Source organism: Megascapheus bottae, chromosome 9, assembly GCF_031878675.1.
Source record: "Megascapheus bottae isolate mThoBot1 chromosome 9, mThoBot2.hap1, whole genome shotgun sequence".
Classification (NCBI taxonomy): Eukaryota; Metazoa; Chordata; class Mammalia; order Rodentia; family Geomyidae; genus Megascapheus; species Megascapheus bottae.
In genome coordinates, this window is record NC_143517.1 from 66,935,632 (window position 1) to 66,953,181 (window position 17,550).

Here is a 17,550-nt window from a genome sequence, read left to right on the forward strand (position 1 = left end):
GGTTCGAGGCAGCTCTGGGAGGACAGGCTTCCTCAGGGGGTATTTCCTGTCACTGTTCTCGTGGCTTCTAGAGAAGATGTGTGTTTTGCATATTTACAGCATCTAGCACTTAGGCTGTGTGTGTCTTGTTAGGGAAGTAAAGAATCACTTGAACTACGAGCACAGAGTCTTCCACAGTGAAGAGTTTCTGAAGACGAGAGCGCCCGGGGACCAGCCATTCTACAAGCAGGTCAGAGGCGTGCTCAGGCAGGTTCCCCTGCTCACGCTGTTTCTCTTTTCTCTATTGGATATTTCTCAAATGCAGGTTCTCAAGATCTGTTCGTATTTTAAGAAGTATATTTGCTTTTTCAGGAAGCTTATTTTCATATTCTTCCTTTTGATATTATCTTTTAACTGGAGTGGGGTTTGAACTTAGGGGCTTTGAACACACTTGGTTGGCTTCCTTGCTTGGCTACTCCTCCACCACCTGAGCCAAACCTCCAGTCTAGCTTTTTGCTGGCCATTTTGGAGATGGAATCTCATGAACTTTTCTGCCCAGGCTGACTCTGATCCTCTGGAGCTCAGCCTTTTGAGTAGTTAGGATTATAGGCAGGCCTTACCAGTGCATGGCTCCATATCTTACTTTTTATTTTGTCAGTCATGGGGCTTGAGCTCTGGTGCTGTCCCTGAGCTTTTCAACACTAGGCTACCACCCTATCCCTTGAGCCACAGCACCATTTCTAGTTTTCTGGTGGCTAATTGGAGGTAAGATTCTCACCGTCTTTAGTTCCTGGGCTGGCTCTGAACCGTGATCCTCAGACCTCAGCCTCCTGAGTAGCTAGGATTACAGGCGTGAGCCACCGCACCGGCCATATCTTACATTTTAAATCATCTTGTATAGTACGACACGCCATTTTCAGTTTGTTAGGCTGTGGCGAATGGGCCCCCGTGCCCGTACCTTCTACCTGGGCATCCATGTACAGTGCTCCTCAGCTCCTCCCTGTCATCCCCCCAGGGCTCAGGTCGGCTCTTTGCCAGTGTCGTGCCAGGTCCGAGCTCTCCCCAGCACCTTCCCTGTCTTTGGGACCGTGGTATCTCTACCACTGTCTTCCCGGAGGCACTGGCTGCATTCTGGGGTTGGCTGGAGGCTGCTCCGTTAGAATGTCCGCTCCGGCAAGGAGCACTGGAGGTTTCTGGTTTTGTCCATCACACATGGCGCTGCCATGGGCTTTGGGCTTGTGTGCAGACCCAGACCCCTCCCCCCCTTTTTTGTGCCATCCTAGGCTTGAGCTCAGGGCCTGAGCACTGTCCTTGGACTTTCTCAAGGCTGGAGCTCTACCACTTGAGCCTTAGCACCACTTTCAGCTTTTTGCTTTTTGCTATGTATGTGGTACCGAGGAATCGAACCCAGGTCTTCGTGCATGCTAGGCAAGCACTTTAACCACTAGGCCAAACTCCCGGCCCCCAGACCCTTTTGAGGGGTGAGGGCAGCCTCTCTCTCAGGCACTGCAGGGTTCCCATCCTCTGATGCTCCCCAGTGTCAGCTCCCCCTGTGAGCTGGGGGGGGACCCCGCGCTCCCAGCTCCGCTACCTGTGCAGTTTCCTCATGTGGGTTCTCAGGGACCGCTTGGGAGGTGCCCAGTGCCACATGCTGGGGTGGTGGAGCTTGGCGAGAATCTGCCCCAAGGGGGCGTTGGTGCATGGCTGGCAGGCAACCGAGTGATATGCACGGGGAGCCTGCAGAGGCTGTGGGGCAGGGTGCCTCTCGCCTGTTGGGGAGGCCTTTTCCTGTGTGGCTTCTCCTGCACCCCCTCCTGTCAGCTGGGATCCCCGAAGGTGAGGCCGTTTGCTGGCTCAGAGCCTTGGGCCAATATGGTACAGGTGCATACATCCGTGTCACTCATTTTATGAACTGGTGAATGCTCACTCCCCTTCCTATTCTCCCTCTCCCCTCCCCTCCCCTCCCCTCCTCTCCTCTGCTCTCCTCTCCTCTCCCCTTCCCCCTCCCCTTTCTTTCTCTCTTTGTCAGTTGTGGGGCTTGAACTCTGGGCGCTGTCCCTGAGCTCGTCAGCTCAACACTATCACTCTACTTCTTGAGCCACAGCCCCACTTCTGTTTTTTCTAGTGATTAATTGGAGATAGGAATCGCACAGACTTTAGTGTCCTGGCTGGCTTTGAACCTTGATCCTCAGACCTCAGCCTCCTGTGTAGCTAGGATTACAGGTGTGAGCCACCGTGCCCGGTGCTCCTCTTCTTTTTCCTCTCTCTCCTCTGCCTCTCCCCTCTGTTTCTGTTTCTCTCTTTATCTCTCATTCTTCAGTGGTTCTTCCAGAGTACGTGCTCCCTTTGGGAAAATCCAGTAAGAAGAAGGGAAGCACTGCTCACAGCAGCGTGGCTCACACAGACACCGCGGGCTCGTGGGGAGGCAGTGTTGATCTGAGGTTATGGCCGTTTCTGACGGGCTCAGCCCCTCCTGCAACATGGCCCCCACACCTGTGTCCTGTCACTCAGACCATGGGCCTCTGGCTGCTCACCTCCTCTGGCCGCCTTCTGCTGTGCTCTGGCATTTCTGGGGGCCCCGGGACTCCTCCTCCCCACACGGCCTGTGGCTCTGCTGCCACGAGTAGGCCCATGTTAGCTGCTCACTCTCCTTCCACCTGTGACCCAACACTGCCGCGGGGCTAGGCCCACAGGCCACAGGAACTCAGGACACGGCCACACGGTGCCCCCAGGAGAGCGGACCTGGGGGAGCTTGGAGCTCCGTGGGGCAGACCCTCGTCCTGCCCCGTGCTCGCCTCTCCACGGCACTTTTGGTGCTGTCTCCTGCTCCCTTGTGCCACCTCTCGCTGGGATGGGGGAGTACGAAGCACGCCCGTGTACCGAGGCCTTGAACCAGCCAGGCAGGGGCTGAGAATGTGGCTTAGTGGTAGAGAGCTTGCCTATCATACTCGAAGCCCTGGGTTCGATTCCTCAGTACCACATACATAGAAAAAGTCAGAAATGGAGCTGTGGCTCATGTGGTAGAACTGCCAGCCTTAAGCACAGAGAAGCTCAAGGACAGATCCCAGGCACTGAGTTCAAGACCTAGGATTGGCAAAAAACAAAACAAGAAACAACAACAACAAACAAAAAATAAAACTGTCAGGCAGGGGGGCTGGGAGTTTGGCCTAGTGGTTAAAGTGCTTGCCTAGCATGCATGAAGTCCCGGGTTCGATTCCTTGGTACCACATACGCCAGAAGTGGTGCTGAGGCTCAAGTGGTAGAGCTCTAGCCTTGAGAAAAATCCAAGGACAGTGCTCGGGCCCTGAGCTTAAGCTCTGGACTGGCAAAAAAAAAAAAGAAAAACAAAACAAAAAAACCCCAAAAACAGTCAGGCAGGAGCTCTACCACGTGAGCCAGGTCCCAGCCCTTTTTGCTTGAGCTTATTGTCTGTGTGCCAGGGGTCTCTGCTCTTGAATGTGAAGAATTTCTGCTGTAGAGCAGCTGCTTCTCTGAGCCCCCTGGGTGGGCTGTGGCTGCCCCTGGTCCAGGGGTTTCTGTCCCTTGGGGCTGGAAAGTCCCACAGCCGGCACTGCTGCTGGGGATTGGAGTGTACGAGGGAGAGAAGCGTGAGGCCGTGGGGACTTGTCTTCTCGTCCACTGCAGATCCTGGATACCTACATGTTCCACTCCTTCCTGAAAGCCCGGCTCAGCCGCAGGATGGATGCCTTTGCCCGGATGGATCGCGACATGCAGTCAGAGGAAGACAGGTGCTCTCTCCTGGGTGTCACGTGCACGGCGTGGGTCCTAGAGCTCCGGGGACCTCTTGAGCTGCGTGATGCGGCGCCTGAGGATAAGAAGCTCACAGGGAGAGCCGGGCACCGATGGCTCACACCTGTGCTCCCAGCTATTCAGGAGGCTGAGATCTGAGGCTCTTGGTTCAAAACCAGCCTGAGCTAGAAAATCTCTGAGTCTTATCTCCAGTTAATCACCAAAATGGCCAGAACTGGAGCTATGGCTCGAGTGGTTGAATGCTAACCTTGAGTAAAAGAAGCTCAGGAATAGCATCCAGGCCCTGTGTTCAGGCCTCAGGACCCCCCCCCCCCACACACAGAGCCTGAACTCTGCCCTGTCCCTTCCACTCCCCCCATCTACATTCGCACATTCCTGTCACACAGCCTGTTTCCTTCTTGCTTCTTCCTTCTGCTTCACTTGGCCTCGTGTACACATTCATTGTAAAGGATTCCTGGTTGTTGTCTCGGCTGTGAGACCCACTGGATGTCCTTCTCCATGATCCGGGGGATTTATGCAACAAGTTGTCATCACTATTTGCTCTCCCCCTCCGGTTAGAGAGGATCACTGTACTATCGTGACGTCACCTAGTGCAGCTTTATCCCCTCTGCCTAGGGAGAACGGGATGCTGATGAGCCCCAGAAGACCCACTGTGGAAAAGATGGCCTTGAGGAAGCCCCCAGCCCTGCCCCTGGCCCACCGCCGAATGGTGGTCAGCATGCCCAACCTGCAGGACCTCGTCCTGCCCGAGCTGCCGCCCAGGAACCTGTCTCTGCGTGCCACGGGCAGCACCCACTGCCAGAGCAGCAGCCTGGGTGAGGACCTCTGCCTGTGTGCCTGCGCGCGTGTGTGTGCCTGCGCGCGTGGGCAGCTCACATCAACCAAGCAGTAGCCTAAGTGAGGAAGTGTGTGTGTACACAGAGCACAGGAATGTGTGTGCATGCCGATGTCTGTGAGGCACAGCAAGGCCCCTTTGAGTGCCCTGCCGTCCTGGACACGCGCAGGTCTTGGGGCTGGGGCAGAGCGTCGTGGTGAGGGGCTCTCAGAGCAGGGAGGGTGAATGGAGAGGCGGCTGTGCGGAGACTCCCCAGCAGGGGCCAGTGGAGCCAGGGGCCCAGTGGAAGGACGTCAGTACACGAACTGGTCGTACACAGGCTCCTGTCACTTCCACGTGTGTGTGGTCCTTGTCCTCAGCCCCTTCTGTGCACTTCCAGTGTGCAGCTCTACCCCATCCTCCGTGGACAGGAGAGATTGTTAGAGACCCATAGGGGACCCCTGCGTGTGCTTCCAGTGGCCGCAGGCCCTGGTGGAGGGGCAGTGCATGGGGCCACACAGTGGCCAGCTGGGCCCGCGAGGGTTGCAGTGTGGCAGGGCAGGGTGCGCCGCAGGCTGCCCTTCTTGTCAGTGGGACCCTGTTGGTCACCTGTGATCTTTCTCGCCGCCTGGGGAGTACCTTCTGCTTCCTGCGCCTCCTCAGGGAGCTCCCAGAGCCTCCGCCCGAGCCTCCGCCCTGCCTGGCGCGTGCATCTTGGCCATGCCAGCATTGCCCTCAGGCCCTGGAGCTGTGACTCAGCTTGGCCTGGGTAGTTCTACAAATTAAGCTGCTGAGTGGAAGCTGGCGCTTCTTACTCTAGAAGGGGAGGGAGGGGCTCTTGAACACTTTCAAAGTACACAGAACATTCTGGAAGGAGTGCTCTATTCTGTGCACGCAGGAACTGGAAAAGGAATGACATGACTGGTTCACACCTTCATTTTGAAGGTCCGTGCCAATCACCTGCTCGTTGCCCCTTGATTTTCAGCCTTGAACCTGGCCCCTAAGTCCACATACACCTTCAAGATTCCAGAAATCCACTTTCCGCTGGTGAGGCAGTGTGTGCAGGCCTACTATGCAGACTTTGCTGGCCAGCTGAGCAAGGCCATGGGCCTCCTGGCCCCCGACAGCTCTCTGCTCCTGGCCAGGTATTTCTACCTGCGGGGCATTGTGCACCTGATGCAGGGGCAGCTGCTTGGTGCCCTCCTGGACTTCCAGAACCTGTACAAGACAGACCTGGGGATTTTCCCGGCTGACCTCGTGAAGGGGACAATGGCGGCTCTGTCCACCGCCGAGCGCGCCCAGGCCGAGCAGACCCCCGAGCTGAAGAGGCTGATCACCGAGGTCCTGGACAAGCCCGGCGAGGCCCCGAAGGCTGATGACGCCGTGAAGCACTTTGAGCTGCCCAGGAAGCACATGCAGCTGGACGACTTCGTGAAGAGGGTCCAGGAGTCCGGCATCGTGAAGGACACCGGCATCATATGCCGCCTGTTCGCCTCGCTCACTGTTGGTAAGACTTCCCCGCCACCAGCTTCCTGTGCAGGTTCGGGCGCCCCGTGTGTCCGTGGGTCCTGCATCTGTGAAAAGATAGGTTCTAAAACATATGTCTGGGTGTAGGGACAGAGCTCAGCTGTAGAATACCTTCCCAGCATGCTCAGGGCTCTGGGTAGGTTCAATACCCACATGAAATCCCTCCCCGACGACAGATCTAGACTCAGCGCACGCCTGTGACCCTAGATTTTCAGGATGCTCTATGTGGAAGGCACTTGACCCCAAGTCAGCCGCAGGCAAAACTCTGAGAGCCTGTCCCTAAAATGTCTGGAGGGGGAATGCAGTGGGAGGCATGGCTCAAGTGCCACAAATGCCCAGAATGCCTGCCGAGTGAGCACGAGGCCCTGAGTTCAAATGCCAGGACTCCCCAAGCCCCCTGTGGTGCTGCTGCTGTGCAGCCATGCTGCTTGGCGTCACAGGCGCCCACTGCCGGGGTGGGAGGCATCGGAGATGACCTGGAGTGTGTGGGAGGCGTGTAGGTGGTGAGTACCACTGATGTGCACATGGGCTGGACCCAGAGCTCCTGGAGCCTGTGCTCTGCAAATGCCCAGACTCAGTGGCAACAGGAGGCGCTCCAGCAGTGGAGGTGACAGAGCCTGGGCGAGGTAGTGGGTACCCACGGGGCCATGGTGCAGGGTGACGCTCCCTGAGCTGGTTTAGGGGGACGGACGCCTCATGGGCTGGGAGGACAAAAGAAGGGCTGGGAGGTAGGCAGGCCCTTTCTGCACATGCTTATCTCAACTCAAGGGGTGACCCATTATCCGGACAGCCTGGCTAAGATGCAGTGCTGCACGCACACAGACACGCACACAGACACACACACATACACTATGCACATATATACACCACACACACACAATACATATGCACACATGCATGCACATGTGCATCAAGCATAAATGCAATACATACATGCACATGCATCCATACACACAAGCATACACAATGCATATGTACACAGGTGCACACATAATACATATGCACACCCACACACATACACACAACACACATGCACATGCAAACCCATGACACAAGCATACACAGTGCACATATATATAAATGCATGTGCACATACATGTACACACAGCACACACATCCACACCCATACACAACATATAAACACATGCATGCACACAAAAACACATGCATATGTTCACACACATGTGCACACATGTACACAGAATGCATATACACATGGACACATGCATGCATGCAAGAACACACAATACATGCATGTGTGTACACATGTGCATGCAGACACACAAGAGCACTCAGACACCAGGCACCCCACCCAGCAGATGTACAACGGCCTCACCTCCCCACTACTGCAGTGGGGAAGTGCGTTCATCTCCTGGGTTGCTTGGGGCCTTGCTGTCTGCCCTGCCACGGAGCCAGTCCCCAGCCCGTGTAGTTAGTCTTATCTGAACACCTCGTGGGTTTTGTCTGTGGGTCTGCCAATTCCCACGTTCACTTGATTCCACGCTGATGGAATCCTTTGCTGACACACCTGAGTCCACTGGTCAGCCCCACACAGGACCGAGCACTGGAGACCATGCAGCAGCACGGCCATATGGCCCAGAGTGTGTGCGGGGAGCACGTGGCTCCGTCAGGGTGGATGGGTGTGAGCGGAGGCTGGGGTCCTGGGGCCAGCTCCCATAGGTGCTGCGGGCGGTCACTTTCCCACGCCAAGCTTTCAAGAGTTAGATGTGCGGGCTGGCCAGCGGGCGCAGTGGGAACACCCCGTGCGGGCCATGGCGGTGGCCAGGAGTCAGGCGCAGGCAGCACAGTGCGTGCAGAGGGGCCCTCAGGAGCCTGTGCCCTGCAAGGCTGGCGCCCAGGGACCAGGCTCCCGTGGCCCTGCTGCCTGAGGTCACCCGCCCCCCAGGGTATGCAGGAGGGCACTGACAGACAGACCTGGCCAGCAGGGGGCCTTCTGTGGTCCCCACCTGCCCTGCTGTCCCCCGGAGCCTTGTTCACATATGTCAGGTCAGAAATGCCATGGCTTTGGGCACCAGGAGCTGAGGTCACCAGATAGAGCAGCACCTAATCGGTGGCTGTGTGTTGAAAAAGTCAGCCTTCCTCATTGTCAGACATCACTGGCTTAGAGTAAATTAATAAGACAATACATTGAAAGGCAGGTGCCATGGTTCGAGTCTGTAGTCCTTGCTAATCAGGAGGCAAAAATAGGAAGGTTGCAATCTGAGGCTATCGTGGAGAAAATGAAATTATGTGGCCATGTCAGCCAGTGGCTGTGGGCAGTGGTGCACATCACAGGGGTGCACAGGTAAGAGGCTCAGAGTCCAGGCAGGCCTGGAGAATAAACAGGATCCTATCTTGAAAATGGGTATAGTTCCCGCCCAGCAAGTACCCAGTCCCTGCGTTCCAGCCCCAGGACTGACTCCAAGCACAGCAACAACAAGCTTCTTGCTGGCAGTGTGGGGGCCTCTGTTTGCAGGGCTCCCGCCCTGCTGGCCCCTACTGAGGCAGGACCTGGGTCCTTCATCTCCGGCTGGGCCAGGGGCCCAGCTGGGTCTCCAGGGTCAAGAGCGATGTCCCTGGGACATTTTCAGTTACACTGGCACTGGGACAGCATGGGAAGGGACAGCTCTGTGCAGGGAAGTGGGTGCTGCAGCAGGTTCTAGAACCTTCTTTGATATCTGTGCCTTCCACACGGAGTAGTAGTGTATACACTCCACCAGGTGGCAACATTTTTGTTATTTCTTTTTTTCCTTTTGGTTTCTCTGTATTTTTAAGGTGTTTTGCCATGGCTAGGTATTATTTACACTTAACTACTACTTCTTAGCAGTGCCAGGGAGAAACCCAGGGCCTCATGCATGTCTGCAAGTACTCATCACTTAGCCACGCCCCCGCTACGTTTACTCCCATCACTGAAACCAAACAGGAAAAAAATTCACCTCCAAGGTATCCATGTAGCCAGGCTTGGTTGGCTCATGTCTATAATCCTCGCTACTCAGGAGGCTGAAATCTGAGGATCACGGTTTGAAGTCAGCCCAGGTAGAAAAGTCTGTGAGACTCTTACCACCAGTAAGTTACTCAGAAAAAGCCAGACGTGTCCTGAGGGTTATTTACTTTCCTTTCTGGGCTGGCTTCAAACCACAATCCTCAGATCTCAGCTTCCTGAGTCCTTGGGACTGCAGGTGTGAGACACTGGCATTTCACCAGCAAGGGGCTGGTGAAGGGGCTGCTTGTTTCCCAGCTCTATGCCAGCCTGTCTGTCACAAGGCCCTGGACAACAACGAGTGTGATTCTCCCCCCCCCCCCCCCCCGGTTGTGGGGCTTGTCCAGGGTGCTGTCCCTGAACTCTTCAGCTCAAGGCTACCACCCTACCCCTTGGCCACTGTGCCACTTCTGCTTTTCTAGTGGCTAATTAGAGATAAGAGTCTCACGGTCTTTAGCGCCTGAGCTGGCTTTAACCCTGATCCAGGATGACAGGCGTGCGCCCCTGTGCCCAGCTAGAGTGATTCTTGACATGCAGTGGTGGCCCTCTGCAGGGCACCGTGTGGAGCTTGGTGGTCTCCAACCATGCTGAGCTTTCTAGACACATCGGATGGATGTGTGCAGCACATGTGTGGGGTGCACCTGGTTTGTCTGAGATGGGGGTGGAGGGTGGAGAGCCTGACCTGGGGCTGCTCTGGGGCTGGAGTGGACAGCAGTTTCTTCTTTAAGCAAGGAATCAGAACTCCAGTCCTGGGCATGGGCCAAGCACCCCACAGACGGTGTCTGGGCCAGCAGGAGCTCCAAGCTGTGTCTGTACTTCCCGAGACTGCAGGTTCAAGACAGAGGGGTAGCAGACTCCGGAGGCCCAGAGGTCAGAGGCAGGCCAGGGCAGGGCCGGGAGCAGCAGGCTTAGGTGTGGAAGCTAGGCGTCAGCGTAGGGCTCCCTCTCACCCCAGGCACAGTGACGCTTGGTGTTTACTGCATTGACTAATATGATCTTGGCTGCAAACACGTCATTCCCCAGTGTTCTCGAGTAGGAGATGGTTTTACAAAGAGCAGAGTGGCCCGGTTTCAGGCGGTACATGATCCCCGTTTCTTCAGTGTCACGCTAGGATTGGCTTCCCAAGACAGTGGCTCTAGCCAGGGGTGACAGAGGTCTCGTACCCCAAGAAGTGCCCTGGTCTGTGTTTCCTCTCATCCTCGGGGTTACCATGACAACCCATCCTGGATCCTAGAACCCTCCCCTCTGCGGGCTGGACAGGCCTAGGTGGCGTGGTCTGAGCACCAGCGCCACCTGCTGCCTGGCTTGGGGATTGCGTTATTTAAGGAGATGCATGTGGACTTTTCTCTTACAAAAACGCAGGCCAGCAGAAGCAAATTGACCCGGACACATTCAAGGATTTCTACAACTGCTGGAAGGAGACAGAAGCAGAGGCCCAGGAGGTGAGCCTGCCTTCGCTGGTGATGGACCACCTGGACAAGAACGAGTGTGTTTACAAGCTGTCCAGCTCTGTGAAGACCAGCCGTGGCGTGGGCAAGATTGCCATGACCCAGAAGCGCCTCTTCCTGCTCACGGAGGGGAGGCCCGGCTACGTGGAGATTGCCACCTTCAGGAACATAGAAGTAAGCTGCCCGGGCCGCTCAGGCTGCAGGCCCAGTGTGCGCAGCTGAGAAGGGGGATGGAAGGCCACCTGCCAGCGGGGCAGGCCCGGGGCGGGGCTCATGGCCGGCTTCTTCACAGGAGGTGAAGAGCTCCACCATCGCCTTCCTCCTTCTGAGGATCCCCACCTTAAAGATTAAAATGGTGTCCAAGAAGGAAGTGTTCGAGGCCAACCTGAAGTCGGAGTGTGAGCTGTGGCACCTGATGGTGACAGAAATGTGGGCCGGGAGGAAGATGGCTGATGAGCACAAGGTCAGCAGCCGCGGGCCCCGTCCCGAGGCCCACACTGCGGGGCCCCTGGCCTTGGGAGGCTTTGGGGAAGCGGGTGGCGAGCTGAGCAGGGGCAGTCGGCGGGGATGGCGCCATCTGGGTAGGACCGTCCTGGTCCCTGGGGCTGCGTGTGCGGGGTTTTGTAGCTTGAAGCTGCGGCAGGCACCAGGCACCATGCGGTGGCTTCTGGGCAGCCAGAGCGCCTGCAGCTTCTGCCTTCGCGCTGGCCCTGGATGTCCAGAGGTGGCCACAGACAGAGGGCAGCCATGCAGCCACGGTGCCTCCGCCTGGCTCTCTATAGACAGAGCGTGCCAGGCCCTGGCATGACCCCTCACCAGCCCGACCAGCGCCGTGTGCCTCCTGGCGAGGACCCAGCTGGGCGCCTGTGACGGCGCCGAAACCTTTTCCACCCAGGACCCTCAGTTCATCCAGCAAGCACTCACCAACGTCCTGCTCATGGACGCCGTGGTGGGCGCACTGCAGTCCCCTGGGGCCATCTACGCAGCCTCCAAGCTGTCCTACTTCCACAAGATGCGGACCGAAAGTAAGAGCTGCCATATCTTGCTGTGGACCTCTGTTTCATCAGCTATACCCCGACCTGAAGTTCCCGCGTGTTTTTCTACCTTAGTGTATTTGTTTTGAAACAGTGGCTTGCTTGGTGGCCAGGCCAGCCTCACATTCTCCACCTCGCACCTGGTCAGTTTCCCTCTGAGCAGCACACAGCCAGACGTACTTCTCCCTTCCTGCTGCTCTTTCTTGTGGGCCCCGCTGGAGCCCGCATTTCCCATCATGTCATCAGCTGTCCGTCCTCATTCTGTTATTAATGACAGAAATTCCTCTGGCTGATATAAGCAAACTAGCAACTTCTGGAAGGCTCCTGAGCGGTGCATGCAGATAGTTGGTTCCTGGGGGCTGCAGTCAGGGCCTCTGTGTGTGGCTGTGTCAGCTGGTAGATTCGGGGCCCTATTGGCAGGGGAGGCCTGACTGCCCAAATTCTTCTTTTCTTTGCCTGCCACGTGGCCGGTGACCCTTCGTGAACCTTGGTGTGTGGCTCGCACGCTGCAAGCCCCATTCATCTGTTTGTTGGGAACTGAGCTGCGGCTTGAGGCAGTGAGGAAGAGGGCGTATTCCACTCCTAGGCGAGGCTTCCAGCCAGAGCGGGGTCAGAGAGGCTGCTGGCGTCCAGAGTCTGCTGGCAGAGTCTGGGGTGTGCAGGGTCCTTCGGTGCCCGGGTGCCTGGCTCTATTACCCAGCCTGATGTTCCCCTGCTCATTTCGCAGGCTCACGGCCCAGTTGCCATGGTCCCGAGGACCACCATGCACCCGTTGGCTGGGCCTTGGTGTGGGGCAGGGGCTGGAGATGAATGGAGTTTCTCAGAGACTCCATTGGACTTTCCACCCATAATGCCATGCTGCACTGGAGCCTTCCTCCCTAGTCTTCCTCCCCAGAGCTCTCCTCTGTAGTCCTCCCCAAGAGGCCATTGTGGTCCTCGTCCTCCATGCTCACTGCTGGTCTTGTGCTCCAGTGCCCTTGGAGGTCCCTAGGACCACCTCGGAGACCCTGAAACACAAGATCAACCCGTCGGCCGGGGAGACGGCCCCGCAGGCTGTGGACGTCCTGCTCTACACGCCAGGTAAGCTGCCAGCACCCTGCCCTGGGGTGCGGCACTTGGTGACAGGGCAGGATGTCCCCAGCCTGCTGGCTGCATCCTGATCCTGAGGGCGGCCTCCCACTTGCAGCTCTAAGCCTGAGCCTGGCCTGGGGTGGCGTCCGAGGGACCTTCCACTGTCTGACCACATGCCGTGGCTCTCAGGGCACCTGGACCCAGCAGAGGTGGAGGACGCACATCCCAAGCTGTGGTGTGCCCTGAGCGAAGGCAAAGTCATCGTGTTCGACGCGTCCTCCTGGACCATGCACCAGCACTGCTTCAGAGTGGGCACCTGCAAGGTGGTAAGTGACCCCGCGCCTGCAGGCCCGGACACTCAGGAGGCTGAGATCTGAGAATCTAGGTTCAAAGCCAGACTCTGCAGGAAAGCCCGTGAGACTTACCTGCAGCTAATTACCAGAAAGCCAGAAGTGGAGCTGTGGCTCACGTGGTAGAGCACCAGCCTGGAGCAGAAAAGCTCAGGAACAGCGTCCAGGCCAAGTTCAAGCCACAGGACTGGCACACACACACAAAGGAAACAAGCTTCACTTTCCCTGTCAGCTTCATAACTGCCAGGCCACCGAGTCCCCACCCCACCTCACTGTTGTATCCCCTCTTCCTGCCTCCATTTCTGAAGAAATCTGCCCTTCAGCCAGCATGCTAGACGAGGTCCCCTCCTGCCAACATCCACTCTGGTTCTTCTGCATCCCTGCCACAGCCTCCCCGGGGGCCCAGCTTCATCTGCCCTTCCTTCATCTCACTCTTTTTGCCAGCTTAGAGCACTGTTCTCTGTCCCTAAGCCTCCTCTGCCAGGCTGCATCTGGGGTGCTACAGCTTCAAGGGGCTGAGTCCCTGGGAGAGCCTTGGCCCCCCTCCAGTCCTCACTGCCATTGAGCTCTTGTCTACCGTTTATCCTGTTTATCTTGGCAGTACTGAGGTTTGAACACAGGCCCTCTGCTTGCTGTTCTGCCACTTGAGCCGCATCTCCACTGCTTTTTTTTCGCCTTAGTTTTTAGACGGGGTCTTGTGCTTTTGCCTAGAGCCACTCTGGACGTCCATCCTCCCCCGTGGGCCTCCCAGCAGCTGGGATGGCAGGCGCGAGCCATGTGTTGAGATGGGTTGTGCTTCTTGTCCTGACTCTTCCAGTCTCCACTCCAGTGAGGTTTAGGATAAGACTCACCTGATGCGGCGCGAGCCCTGCTTCACGTCCACTTGAGGGGCTTTGAGAAAGACGGGGCGCCCGCAGGGCGTGGTGTAGGCCGAGGAGTCCCAGCCGACCACAAGACCCACATCAGAAACCATTTTTAACAGCTTGGCATCGTTTCTTTCTTTTCTGTCAAGGCTCCCCCTCCCCTCGAGCCAAGCCCCACTCCCCGTTTTCTAGAGGCTCCTTGGAGCTGAGTCTCAGGTCCTGTGGTGCCCGGGCTGCTTTGAACCTCGGTCCTCCGATCCCAGCCCCGGAGCAGCGGGCACGGCAGGCCCGGGCCACTAGGCAGCCAGGGTCCTTTCCGTGGCGCGCTGGGCGCCCCACTTCCTCCCCATGGCTGTGCCTTTGTGGGGTTTACCTCTTAAAACGGGGCGAGGCTGGCAGGGCGGGGGAGACTCACGCGGGGAGGCCTGGGCAGAGCTGGGCGCGGGGCGGGGCGGGGCGGGGCCTGCGGGGTGGGGAGGGCGGCGGCCGCCCTCGGGTCTGCGCCCAGGCCCCGCCCCGCAGGCCCCGCCCCGCAGGCCCCGCCCCGCAGGCCCCGCCCCGCAGGCCCCGCCCCGCAGGCCCCGCCCCGCCCGCCCACCCGGCGCCCCGCGCTGCGCGTCTCACTCGGGCTTCTCGCCTAGAACTGCATGGTGATGGCGGACCAGACCCAGGTGTGGGTGGGCTCGGAGGACGCGGTCATCTACATCATCAACGTGCACAGCATGTCCTGCAACAAGCAGCTCACGGAGCACCGCGCCGCCGTCACGGGGCTGGCGGCGCCGGCCGGCGGGAGGCACAGGTGCGCGTGCGCGGGCCTGGGGGGGGGGAGGAAGGGGCGGGGCGGCGGGAGGCCCAAGTGCGCGTGCGCGGGCCTGCGGGGGGGCGGTGGGGGGGCGGGGCGCCGTCGCCGTGACGTCACCGCGGCGCCCCGCCCCCGGCTCCCCGCGGCTCACCGGTGCGCGTCTGGCCCCCAGCGAGGTGTTCTCCTGCAGCGTGGACGGCACGGTGCTGGTGTGGGATGTGAGCAGGCTGCGGGTCACCGGCCGCTTCCAGCTGCCCTGCCGGGGCCTCACGGCCATGAGCCTGCACGGTGGCCACCTGTGGTGCTGTGAGTGCCCGCACCCCTCCCCTGAGCCGAGAGTCGGGTGTGTTCTGTGGGGGGGCGTGGGGCTTGAACTCTGAGCCTGGGCGCTGTCCCGAGCTCTTCAGCTCAAGGCTCCCGCCCCACCCCTGAGCCAAGCCCCACTTCCCGTGGTGCCCGGGCTAGCTTTGAACCTTGGTCCCCAGATCTCAGCCTCCTGAGTAGCTAGGATGACAGGCGTGAGCCATTCAAACAACCTCTCCGCCCCCCCTCTGCACAGGGTCCACCCAGGCTGCACCAGCCAGGCCAGCAGCAGGCACTCAGGGCAGCCCCATCCGGGCTGGTGACTGCCCCCGGGCTCCAGGGAGGCCGCACCACTCCACACAGGCCTCCTGAGGCCCCCGCCCTGATAGCCGCAGTTCCCCTCTTGCAGGAGCTGCACTGGGCCTCCCACCACCCAGTGCTGGCCCAGTGCTGGCCTAGAGCGGTTCTTTGTGCTCAGGAGTGAGAAACCCAGCTTGGCGTCTGAGTTGGTAGGCTGGGTGAGGACCCAGGAGCTCATTTCTCCCGGAGGCTGGTGGCAGGGGCCTGTATGTTACAAGGCCGACCTGCCACTTCTGTCCCCCACCTATGTCCTGGCATCCTCGGATGCTCCTGGCCCATGGTGGCCACACAGGACAGGGGCAGTGGGAGGACCGTCAGGGCCAGGTCAGAAGCGGCCCTTGGGCCTTTCGCGGTGAGGACAGGGCTTGCTGGCCGGCCTCGCCCATGCAGGCGCAGGGAGTAGCATCATGGAGGTGACGGCTCACGGCATTCTGCGGCAGGAAGTGAGGATCGGCGGCCGCCCCGGGGAGGCACAGGCCTCCTTCCTGGGCCTCCAGCTTGTGTCTGAGGTACTCAGGGCCCTTGGGGAGGGTGGGTGGGGGTAGATGCCTGGGCAGCGGTGCACAATGACCTCTGTCCAGCAGGGACAGCTGTGGGCAGCTTGCATGGGGCACAGTGAGATCTACATATGGAGTCTGGGGGACCTGGCCCGCACCCCTGAGAGCATCCACCTCCCGGACTGCTCCGAGGTCAGCTGCATGATCCAGGTGAAGAGGCAGGTGAGGCCGGCCAGCCCCTCCCTGAGGAGCCGCCTTCCCCCTGGGGTGGGGCCGGGCTCAGCGGGACGGTCCCATGCCCTGGCTCCGGCCGTGGGCAGGCGGAGGTGGGCAGTCCCAGAGGAACACTGGGAGGAAAGGCGGAGGTTCGACCCTCTCACACCCCGCTCTCTTGCCTTCAGTTAAAGAGAATGGGTATACTTCCCGTGTTCCCCCGGGCACTCTGACACGTAGTCCACACCTGACCACCATGGCCAAGTTTTTGTGTGTCCCACGCGCGCGTGTGTGTGCAGGTGTGTCCTGGGGTGAAAACAGTTACCTTCTGTTAGCAGCCCCCCAGGCCTTGGCCTCCACGCCCCGCCTCCTGGGCAGTGGAGACCTGACCAGGAAGGCGTGCCCTGATGGTCGGTCCTCCCGCAGGTCTGGGTGGGAGGCAGGGGCCTGGCGCAGGGACGGCCCCAAGGGAAGATTTACATCATCGACGTGGACCAGAGGATGGTGGCCAAGGAGCTGCTGGCACATGCGGACTGCGTGCGGACACTGTGCTCGGCCGAGGACCGCTACGTGCTCAGCGGAGCCGGCCCGGGGGAGGGCAAGATCGCCATCTGGAAGGTGGAGTGAGCGCCTGCCCCGCACCAGGGACCGAGCACAGGGGGCCAGGCTCCCTCACGGCCAGGCAGGGCTGGCCAGCTCTGCTGCAGTTACCTCATGGGTTTCCCAGAATGTGCCAGCATCCACAGTCAGCCTGGGAGCTTCCTCTCCATCCACTCATGCTTCACACCCCTGAGGGATGGTGGCTGCCCTAACCCGAGGGCACTGAGGCCTCGTCCCCGGGCAGCGGCCTCCCTGCCTGGAGGACGTTGCACTCTGGAATGGACCCACAGCAGGGTGGACCACACTGGGTGGCTGCACCGTGCCGCTGTTCGCTGACAGACTGACTGCCCCATCACCCTGGATTGCACCTGGCTGCCCCTACAGGGCGGCGGTGGGAGAAGGCCATCACCGCTGGATACCTGTGGCCCGGCCCTGGCACTCTGCTGTGGACTGTGCCCAGAGCACTCGAGGCTCTGCCTGGGTTTTCAGGGCCCTACAGAGGTAGAGCTGCCGAGCGGACTCGCCTAGTGCCCGCCTGTCGCTGGACAGGGCAGGTGGTGGCTGCAAGGAGCATGGCTGATGGGCACGTCACACCCCCCCCACCCCAGGGGTGGCTCTGTGCTTGGCGGCGCTCGTGCCAGGAAGACGGCAGGGAAGGGTGGAGCTTAGCGGTCGTAAGCACGTGGAGACCTGCAGCATCCGTGTGTCAGAACTCGCGTGTAAATTACTGACCACCGCCAGGAGCTCGCAGCCATCCGAGCTCACACGTGCTCATGTCCAGTCCTTGCTGCACCGCCAGCAGGCAGGGTCGCTTGGGATGCCATCCAAGACAGGTTTGGTTATTCCCAGGCAGACTGCCGCGTCTCACCCTGGCGGGGATTCCAGCAGCCCAGCAGCTGAGGCAGCGACCAGAGCCAGTGTGTGTGTGTGTGGGGGGG

The 17,550-nt window shown here is 59.3% G+C and overlaps 1 protein-coding gene across 1 annotated transcript in view; it reads left to right on the forward strand.

Moving 5' to 3' along the window:
* Dennd3 (DENN domain containing 3) overlaps positions 1-17,550 on the forward strand; it is a 43,001-nt gene extending 25,451 nt beyond the window's left edge. Inside the window, exons 10-23 of the mRNA XM_090339476.1 lie at positions 133-229; positions 3,625-3,728; positions 4,366-4,565; positions 5,550-6,071; positions 10,434-10,693; positions 10,812-10,982; positions 11,415-11,544; positions 12,526-12,633; positions 12,814-12,950; positions 14,479-14,636; positions 14,812-14,945; positions 15,693-15,811; positions 15,884-16,021; positions 16,439-17,550. Coding sequence (XP_090195602.1) covers positions 133-229; positions 3,625-3,728; positions 4,366-4,565; positions 5,550-6,071; positions 10,434-10,693; positions 10,812-10,982; positions 11,415-11,544; positions 12,526-12,633; positions 12,814-12,950; positions 14,479-14,636; positions 14,812-14,945; positions 15,693-15,811; positions 15,884-16,021; positions 16,439-16,639 — 2,479 coding nt within the window. The 3' untranslated portion in view covers positions 16,640-17,550. The remainder of the gene's footprint in view (positions 1-132; positions 230-3,624; positions 3,729-4,365; positions 4,566-5,549; positions 6,072-10,433; positions 10,694-10,811; positions 10,983-11,414; positions 11,545-12,525; positions 12,634-12,813; positions 12,951-14,478; positions 14,637-14,811; positions 14,946-15,692; positions 15,812-15,883; positions 16,022-16,438) is intronic.